Source organism: Protopterus annectens, chromosome 2.part1, assembly GCF_019279795.1.
Source record: "Protopterus annectens isolate FY-2018-M chromosome 2.part1, PAN1.0, whole genome shotgun sequence".
Taxonomy (NCBI): Eukaryota; Metazoa; Chordata; order Ceratodontiformes; family Protopteridae; genus Protopterus; species Protopterus annectens.
Window position 1 is genome coordinate 1086754209 of NC_056729.1, and position 10326 is coordinate 1086764534.

General features: G+C 37.2%; 1 protein-coding gene across 1 annotated transcript in view; it reads right to left on the reverse strand.

Annotated features, from left to right (window-relative positions):
* LOC122794942 (adhesion G-protein coupled receptor F2-like) overlaps positions 1–8922 on the reverse strand; it is a 632398-nt gene extending 623476 nt beyond the window's left edge. Inside the window, exon 1 of the mRNA XM_044063537.1 lies at positions 8765–8922. Within this exon, the coding sequence (XP_043919472.1) occupies positions 8765–8839 (75 nt within the window). The 5' untranslated portion in view covers positions 8840–8922. The remainder of the gene's footprint in view (positions 1–8764) is intronic.
* Positions 8923–10326: the final 1404 nt, after the last annotated feature.

Here is a 10326-nt window from a genome sequence, read left to right on the forward strand (position 1 = left end):
ATTACACTATTATCAGCAGACTTTCACACACACACACCAGGTATGCAGCCATACCATAGTTTCATAGTTTCATAGTATAGTACTAGGCTATCTGCCCTGGGGCATTTGTAAGCCTAGCCATAGTGATGTGGCTTTTGCCACCCCATGAAATGGTACAAAAATGTACAGAATAAATCTAGAATACTGTGCCTCTGTCTAGTAGTGACACAGTGAAGGTCCCCTTATATAATAGAATTAGTTTACTGTGCCCCTGTCTAGCAGTGACACAGATTAAACAGTTTTATTTATTTTATTAACCTGTATTAGTACTGTACTTGTTGACTTTTAATATACTGATATTTTATCACCTTGCTGAGCAATGCTGTTAACACTGTAGTACATCTGGACACACAAATTAGTATTCCATTTGAAGAGCTACTATAGCCATTTATTTACCTGTAATTCCTGTGGAGAGAGCATCTATTGACAATACATAACAGTTTCTATAAATATTTAGTAGTACTTGTCCCTGGATTCGAACCCCGGTCTGTGTGTGACAAAAGTACATTATACCTAGTTTTTATCAAACTGAGCTACTATGCCAATGCTGAATACTGATTGACTGATATGTGCCTAGAGCTCACCAGGTACTAAACTGTGACCTGGTAATAGAGGTAGAGTGTTATACAAGACTGCAGTGACAGTTGAACACACATGCATGGCAGATATAGTAGGTGAACTGTGCATTAATACATGGAATGCAGGTAACCACAATTAACCCCTATTGGGTGGAACTATGTGTGATGTGTACATACCATATTGGAGTGCTGGGTTTTGTACATGATCCATGCACAATTGCAGATGGTATATTTGTAGTCTACAGCTATTACAGTTTCCTACTTGCCTGCAGCAACATAAGTAACATTAGGAATGAATATAGCTGAAATGCAATGATTAACACAAGACAATCCTGAGATACACACTATATAACTTGGGCGATCCTATTCTAGGTTCAGATCTTAGTGAAGAACAAACATCATAATGTGTTATATCTTGTAGTACAGCTCCACATCTACAGTTTAGCAAAACATTTCCTTATTAGCTAACCTTCAGTCACTTTGTGGTATTATTCCCATTTTTACATCACAGCAGTTGTACTACTTAATTTCATGACCAACAGCCCAAACTACACACATATTTGCACAACACAGCTTTATTAGGGGTGACATTATGCAGTGATTGGTATACATGTAACAGTCTTTATTGATGAACACTTCCTATAATGCAGGTGTTGCAATACAGCTGTAATTCCCAAGTAGTGCAGTAGAAACTTTTTTTCTCCTAACATGAATGCAGCTGAAATTTATTTCCTTGACATTATCAATGCAGTTGAACTTTATTTCCTTAACATTATTCATACAGTAGAAATTTGTACTTCCTTAACATTATTACTGGAGTAGAAACGTTTTTCCTTAACATTATTGTGTATCATGCTTTACCGGGAAAAGCCGAAAGAAGAAGAAGAAGAAGACTTGGTATCATGCTTTCATCTTTATTACACTGTGCCTGGCATTACTCAGTTATATAAGTCCAGGTCTATGACCAGTCAAAACATACTGGCAGTTACTAATGTACTCTTTCTTGTTTATATGACTATAGATTGCAAGACACATCTGTACTCGCCACACTCTCAGTGCAACCTGGCCATGTGCCCTGCCTAGGCCTCTAGATTGTGAGCTCTCTCCTCTGTAGCTATGGGGACAAAAACACACCATTATGCATACCTGCCTATCACACATGCAGATGGCAGTAAAGTTAGCCACCTCTGTTTTTAGAACCCAAAAGTTAGCTTTTAACTGGTAGAACAATGCTAATAATATTTACAAACTTCTGGAACATTGCCATCCAGGGCATTTTGAATCCAAGTGGCCAAGAGATACCCCTTCCTATGCTTGAGGTCATCAAAATGGTGACACACCTGCTCACCTGTGCGGGGGATACCAGTTGAAACAGTGAGGTCGCATGCCAGTGGGTCCCAGGCCTCCAATTTATATTCCAACCCATGGTACTGGCCCTGCCGCAGCCAGAAGTCATGGTCTTTTATGAGGAGTCCAAACATGACCCTGGACTGAAGAATACCCCACTGCTGTGCCTGGAAGCATGCACCCTCTTCAACTCCTGCCATAGTCTCTGCCAAGATCAAACTCCAACATATTCCGGCTGTATTCCCACCTGTTGCACTTAAACAAGGCTGTTTTCCTGCCCTTCGCCACCACTGGGCCATTTTTAAAAATGTGGCGATTTGCTTAGCACCACGCAAATCCACTGAGCTCAGCCAAGCAGTGCTTAAACTGGCAAGGGTTAGCAATGCTTAGCTGTGCACAAACCAGCTTAGCTGAGCTAAGGACTGCTTAAACAGTGTTTGCTTAGCAGTGTCCAAACCAGCTAAGTGGAGCTGCACATTGTTAAGCAGTGTTAAAATGGGTACTGTTTAAGCACTGCTTGGCTTGGCAGTGCTTAGCAGAGCTTAGCTAAGGGCAAAAAAGATTTTTAAACAAAAAAAAGAAAAACTTAATAAACATATTTGTTCATTACTACTAGTTTATTAATATGTGTATGCATTTTACTTCTTTATTTCCTGACTTTATGTATTTTAATTTCATAATCTTGGAGTATGAATTTTATGTTTCTATACTTGTGTGTAACTGGAACTTTTCTCCTTGGGTCTCCACTGAAAATGGGCTTCTGGCCCAGATGGACTAACCCAGTTAACAAATGTCAATAAATACATCAATAACAAAAATAAATAATTTATAAAATATTGCTATCAAATATAAAAGCTGAATGGCCTGTCAGTGTATTTGAACCATGCACCTTCAGCATATAAGACCATGACTCTAACCATTCAGGTATTTGGATATGTTGATAGCTCCTATACATTTCTATATAGCTCTCAGCTACATTTAATCACTGCTAAGCACTGAGCCACGCCACGCAAACATGTTCAGCTATGCTTAAACTTGACCTTTGATATGAAAATTAAAAGCATTCGGTTTCTATTTTTAGATGTTTGACATGTGTCCATTGCTAAGTGCCGCGCCGCACAAACACACAAAAAAAGAAAAAGAAAAAAACATATTTAACTTTTATTGTTCAGTGCCATCTGGCACTTTGAAAGTGTGTTACAGTGTCCGGAGATGAGTAACACACCCCTACACTGATTCTGTAACTGTGTTACACGTCTCTCTCTTAGTAGCATGCCTTCATTAATATGCAAGGCTCTCTGCTGAGGGGTAGCCGTATACACAGCCATGGTACCATCCGTGTAGGTGTTCACTATTCCTACAATGATTTTATTAAAACCCCACCATAACATTTACTTATCTATAATAAAAAAGGGACAAAGGTATAAAAACAAATGCTTTAAGCTTCATTAACCTCATTAAAAAAATTAAATGTAGGCATTTTTGTAGTAAGAAAGCTCCCCATACCCTTCATGTTGATGGCAAGTCACCCTCATACACTGTAAATATATCTATATGTCTGTCTGTCTATCTATCTGTCTGTTCATCTATATACCAATTCCACATTTGCACCTACTGGAAGAAGAAAAGAATCTCCCAGGCAGAAGGAATATTTGCTATCACGCACTTAGTAAATGCACTGGTAGTGATTTCCTGTGATAAACAGAGTTTGATTTTTTTTCTGAGTTGACTTCTTGTTGAATTCTAACAGCCTAGAATTGCTGTTCTTGCCTTCATACTTCTCATCTGTCCAGATTTTTGCCTTGTATGTTTGATATGTTCCTGAGAAATGTGTGGTTTTCTTGTAAACTGCTGAGGACTGAAGTCACTAAGTAATGGCATACATTTGCATTTTGGACTTCATTTCATTCTGAAAATGTATACTAATACAAATCCTGTTATTCTAGCAATTTTCTAAGTTTGTAAGAGCAATATTTAAAATGTGCTCCTATTTATGCCCCTTACCCCCCCCCCCCCATTATTTTAGACTTTCTCCAGATTTCATGATGCAATAAGAGGCTGAGAGGTATGCTTGCTTTCAATTTCATTTACACATAAACACTGTCAGCTTTTTAATTATACTCTGCTTCTTTCATTGTCACACTTTAAGCAAAGTTATAATCCTTACATTTCCTAATTCATACATTATTGATGAGTTCATACTTCATTGTACTCAGATAAAGATAGATGGAGAAGTACACACACACACACACACACACACACACACACACACACACACACACACACACATTCACAGACCACATACATGCCTTTTTCTTTGGTAGATAAAACAATGCTGAAAAGCTAATAATTGGGTAACTAAATCTATCAAAACAATCATACATTTATTATGGACAAGGAATGCATGTTTAAGTTTGGGGCTGAAATATTTTTCAGCCAGTTTACAAACATGAAACTCATCTATTGCTCCAGACTGCCATCTACTGAAGCACTTACTTTTACTTTAACCTGCCAGGACAAGTGTTAACTTCACTTCATTACTCACTTGAGGTATGCCCCTGTTTAACATTTATAGTATACTAATTAACAAGCAAAACCTGTATAATGTTCATTAAATGTCAGGCACGCCTTTTTTAATAAAATGTAGTCCTGCTGCATTATAGTACAAGAAATGTTTAATTTGCAATATACATACATATATATATATATATATATATATATATATATATATATATATATATATATATATATATATATATATATATATAAAATGCAGAGACAGCCATCAAATCTGCAAATATGGAAAACTGATTTTATGAAAAAATACTTGAATGTTACTGCACAAGCAATATACTCAGGCAAACAGCATTGTTTCTTTCAAAATCATAAATCAGAACTACACAATCAGAAAAAAAACCCTTGGGGAACAAAGAAAGCATTGTTACTCATAGCCGGCTTTAGGCACCAGCGAACCCTGCGGTCGCTGAGGGCCCACTGTTCCTGGGGGGCCCCCAACCACAGCAAATTATGTTATGATATTTTGTAACTTGTCTGTCAAACCAGCAAAAGTTAGTACAGCAGCCTTGTATACTTAAGAATCCGGGGGGATAATAACTTTTATTTGCATCTCCTTTAAAATGCAAAGATATCTCTAGCGACAGTAACAGTGTTTTATCAAGTAACAGGCTTCAAAATTCCATTAAATATTTTACCACCGATGTTGTGCCACAAACCCTACTGGTGGACATTATCTTCACTAAAACTAACATAGCCAGCATTATGTACCTGCAATACCCGTAGCTGCAAGGGGGCTCTTTAATCATCCTTGACTGTGTGGGGGCCCCACAAAAGCTGCTGCTGGTTGGGGAAAAATGAGGATTAATAAATGTATTAATTTCATGATTACGCTCCTTAACCTGAACATGGCTGTAATATAACCCTTTTAAGGTTAAGCTGATAATGAAAATGAGCAAGACTGAGCTCAGTGCATACCTTGCATTATAAGAAGAGCTGATGCTTCCAATCTTCAGGGATGGTTTTCTCTTTCAGGGAGTTTTTTTAAATACTGTCAGAACACCCTATTCTATAACTCTCACCCTTTTTTGGTGAAGAATCTCAGCTCAGTGCCAAAAATAGCAGAATAAAATCTCAAAATCATAAACACACTTTAAATATTACTCAAATTCATTTAAAAAATTAATAGAATAACAGCTATTGCATCAACATGTATTTTTGGACAATAAGAAGTATAAAACTATGATGTCTGGATTTAATGATTGTAATTCTGAATGATTTACCAGCAAATCAAACTTTTTACAAATGAGCAAAATTATGAGGAAAATCAGAGAAGGTCAGTGAAATCAGGGACAGTGACATATATTCATTACTCCTCAATGAGGTTAATAAAAGTGACTTACCCCTGCTGCTGTTTGTTGACTGCTAAACAGCAGTCTCTGATATGGTGTGGCACTATCAGTGTTGCACAATGTATTGCTATTTGCTGAAATAAGTACAAAAGTAATACTACTATGGCTTATGCTTGTGTGTGTGTTTGTAAGAAATCAATGATTTTTATCTGTGCACACCTAGTAATGCTAGAACACACATGTTATTCTTTTGGGTATCAGTAAAAATACAGCTAACAAGTAATTATAGTTCAAAACTAAGGCAAAGCATTCAGACACTTAGATCTTCTAGGATTCTGGTGGCCCATACTCTGTGCGGACTGTATAAATAGATACAGGAGGCTCTCTTAATCACCCTTGACTGTGTGGGGGGCCCCACAAAACTTGTTGCTGGTTGGGGAAAAAATGAGAAGAAAAAATGTATTTTTCTGATTATGCTCCTTAACTTGAACAGGGTTGTGATATGACCCTGTTAGGATAAAGTTGATAATGGCCACTGCTTTCAACTATATCCATTCTAAAACTAACCCTGCTTAGATGTGTGTGTACAGAACACTACCATAGATTGCATGTGTGTGGAGGTAGGGGGTTGTGTGGCTATTACTACTTTAATTTTCATTACAGTCAAACCTTAGAGGTATACACAGGAGGTCAGTATAGCTTATGTTTGGCCTAAGGACAGTGTGGTTATTGTTTGTTTTACTTTTCTGACAGACCTCACAGGTGTACAGAAAAAGGTTACTACAACGTCTGTAGGGACAGTTTACTGTCTAGAATCAACAATGTAGAATACAACTGTAATCATTTTTTTCACTTTCCTCACAATCATAGATCAGGCATATATACTAGTGGCTGCCTTTGGGGCTATGGGTGAGGAGGAAGGAGGCATGCTATGTATATGTATGTCAGCAGTCTCTTAACATACATCAGTGTGGTAATTTGTACCTCTTTTCATCCCAATCTAGCACCAGTGAGATACCTAGGCAGTGACTCCTTTTTGGGAGGAGGTTATGGAGGCATGCAGTATTGTGGGATAAACTTGTGTATCCTCACAACAATTAGCTTGTTTATTGTGCGCTACTATTGTCAGCTTTGAACATTTAGCCTTGAGTGCAACTTAATACCTTCCTTGAAAGACAAAATGAAATAAAAAAAAGACAAATTATTTTCTTACTCATGATTTTAATTTAGGCCACCATTGGATTAAAAGGTTGGGAAATGCTCTAAATTGCATCTCAGAGCATCTATAACCCTATAGCTTCTTGGACCCTGGCATTTTTCTGTTATTTCCTAAAAGATTACTACTGTGCTATTTTGGTTAGGAAAGGTGTGTTCAAAAGATGCCAGGAAAAATAAAGCTGAACAGAAACATCAAATTTCTTTCTTTGATCATAATTTCTGTTTATGCCATCACTGGACAAAAAGGTTGTGTAAAAAAGGAAAAAAATAAAACTGTGCTTCAGAGCCTATAGAAAGTTATGGTGTCTTGAAAAAGCTGAAGAATAAGGCAAAATGTAAGAAAAGAAAGAAAAAAGCAATGTGCATAGTATGGGGAGCCCAACATGGTGGGAAACAGAGGGGAGGACTGGAGGGTGTGGGGGGGGGTCTGAAACAGTAGGCCTAGGATGCCATTTCACCCATGTCCAGACAGTTACATATTATTGCTGTGTTGTATCATTGTTGCAACTATATGCCAGTAACTGTGAATGTCCGTTTGTGAAATGGGCCAACAAAGTATGGTACATTGCCCTGTTGTAATGTAAGAGCATTGTAGCTACACATCAGACTGTGTGTATTATTCCTAAAAGCCTGCAACATGAACTAAAAGGTTGCTTAGGAGGGGTGGCAGTGACAGTGCAATACTTACACTGGAAGTGCCAAAGGGGCCCCCAACTTGACATTTGCTGGGGGCCCCCAAAATGCTAACACCGGCCCTGTTGTTACTACTCACACTTGAGACAAGCATTGCTCCCTTTGGCCTATTTTCAACATCAGCTGTTTCTAAGTCTGCATAGACAATCTTCACAGACAAAATGGATGCTCATGATACACAAATATAGATGATTACTTTGGCATGTTGTAAGCACATTATCTTATACTGGAGTTGCTCTCTTTTTAACATGGTTTTAAGACTCTGACTTTACTGTCTTGAGGAAGAAATGAGTTATTATAAACAATCAACCATTAATAAAACTAGTAAATTAAGAAAATTGATAGCAAGTATTATCTGATATATCTATTCATACATGCCATTTTAGTTAAACTGATAAAAGTGATACATTATTTTTTAAGTTGCTTTAGAAGTATGCTTTAAATGTCTCTTTCCCTTTTTTTCTCTCTTTTTTATTCTGGTAACCTTTGGAATATATAACATTCTTGTATATCTCTTGTACTCTTGGTCAGAATCAATGTTGTGCTACAATGAATTCCCTTTCTTTCATACGGAGCTTGGAATTACATTCAGAAATCAAACTACTCGATACATATAACCATGTCATCTTAAGGCCTATATAATGCAATTAATCACATCAAAACAGGTTTTATTATTACAATGGCTGCGGTTAATGTTCAACTCCATTTTGTCATACTACAGACTGATGTTTTCCTTTCCTGGGAGAAGGCAGAGAAGGAAATCTATGTTTTCTCTCTGATAAGTAGCTTTAGAAAGACAGGATGAAAAAGCTTGACATGCATATCACTGAAAAGGAAACTGGAAGATTTAAAAGATTTCTGTGACAGACAGGAATTGAAATGAAAAGAATGTAAAATGAAAACAAATGTGTGTTTATGTGTGCATGTATGGGAGAGAGAGAGAGATGTAAAGAGTGTTTAAACATTTTAATCAACATTTCATATTTTTTCTATAAGTTTAATCCAAAATAAAGTCATACTTACCTCTCTGAACTTTAAGAGTTTACATTTGTTTGATGGTATGACTTCATGAAAGACTGCTACCAGAATAACATTCATCCTTTTTCAGCCATTTGAAGAAAAAAGTCTGTTCATAACAGACAAAGCATGCCATCTAATTCAAATTTATGTCCCCAAGTAATGTGAACACTAAGTCACTGTGACATCAGTGGAGGAATTCAGACACACCTAACATAACAAATAACACATTTCATAAAGCAAACTGTAAAGCAAGTGCAAACAGTTAATAAATACTTTGAAAAGTGAATACCTGCTTGTCAGCCTGTTCTTCACTCTCTCTCTCTTTCCATCTGTCACCTTGGTAATATGTAATGGGTATAAGTATATATATTTCCTCCCACATCCCAAAGACATGCTGTAGGTTGATTGGACACTCTAAATTGGCCCTAGGTATGAGTGTGTGCATGTGTGTGCTTTCCATGGAAGGTTGGGCACCAGGCTGGCAGCTCGACACCATAACACTCTACTGCCACTCATGAGCGGATAGGTGATCCGCTGTGGCGACCCCGAAAGAAGATGTGGACAGTGACCTAACTTTTGACCAACATGTGCCTATTGTTGTAAGAAAGCCCTTGTATATTGCACAGCTTATAAACAAAGGGATTATGTGTAGATTTAGGGATGTCATTGTCCTCCTTTACTAAGCCCTCATCAGGTCAGTCAGTGAATGCAATGTCCCCTTTGGTATATATCTACCAGATACATGAACAACTGGAACATTCACAGAGGTATTTAACTAAAAGGATAAAAGGCCTAAACAAAATGCCCTGCATAGACAAATTCAAAGCCCCTTCACTATACTCGGTATCCTACAGACTGTTAAGAGTTTACCTGTTTCTGGCATACAAGTCATCCTCGACCCAACACTGATGAATTTACTGCATATCATGAAGACAAATGGCATCAGAAATAGTTGATCTAGGGATCTAAACCTCTTCTGCCACATCAACAGAATGGGTTGGAGGGACAGGTATAATGACAAAGGATACCACTGACTCTCCATCCACATAAAGCAAAGATCATGCCTTTTCATATTCAAGCACAACTTAGATCTATGGATGGGAAACAGAAAATATACCCTACGGCTGCCCCCTGTACTATTAATGGACATATATAGTTCATAAATGCTTTATGCCATAATTGAGTCCCATCAAATGATCCATGCTTTGATCCCAGTTATTCTCATTTGGGGTAATACATATATATATATATATATATATATATATATATATATATATATATATATATATATATATATATATATATTTATATATATGGTACATTTCGTCGAAAGCACATTTCTCTGAATTTAATTCCACCAAGACCAAATCGCCGAAAGCACAAATTGACAAAAACTAATTTCGCCGAATTTCATTTCACAGAAAATAGTAGTTGCAGTGTATATGCCCTTTTCCCCACTGTAGTGCGATCCTGGAGTTAGAATATATAGTTGGGGGTGTGTGGAGGCGTAGCCACACCAAGTTTGAATCATACTATGCAGTTTCTGTTAAGAGGGTAAGTAAGTA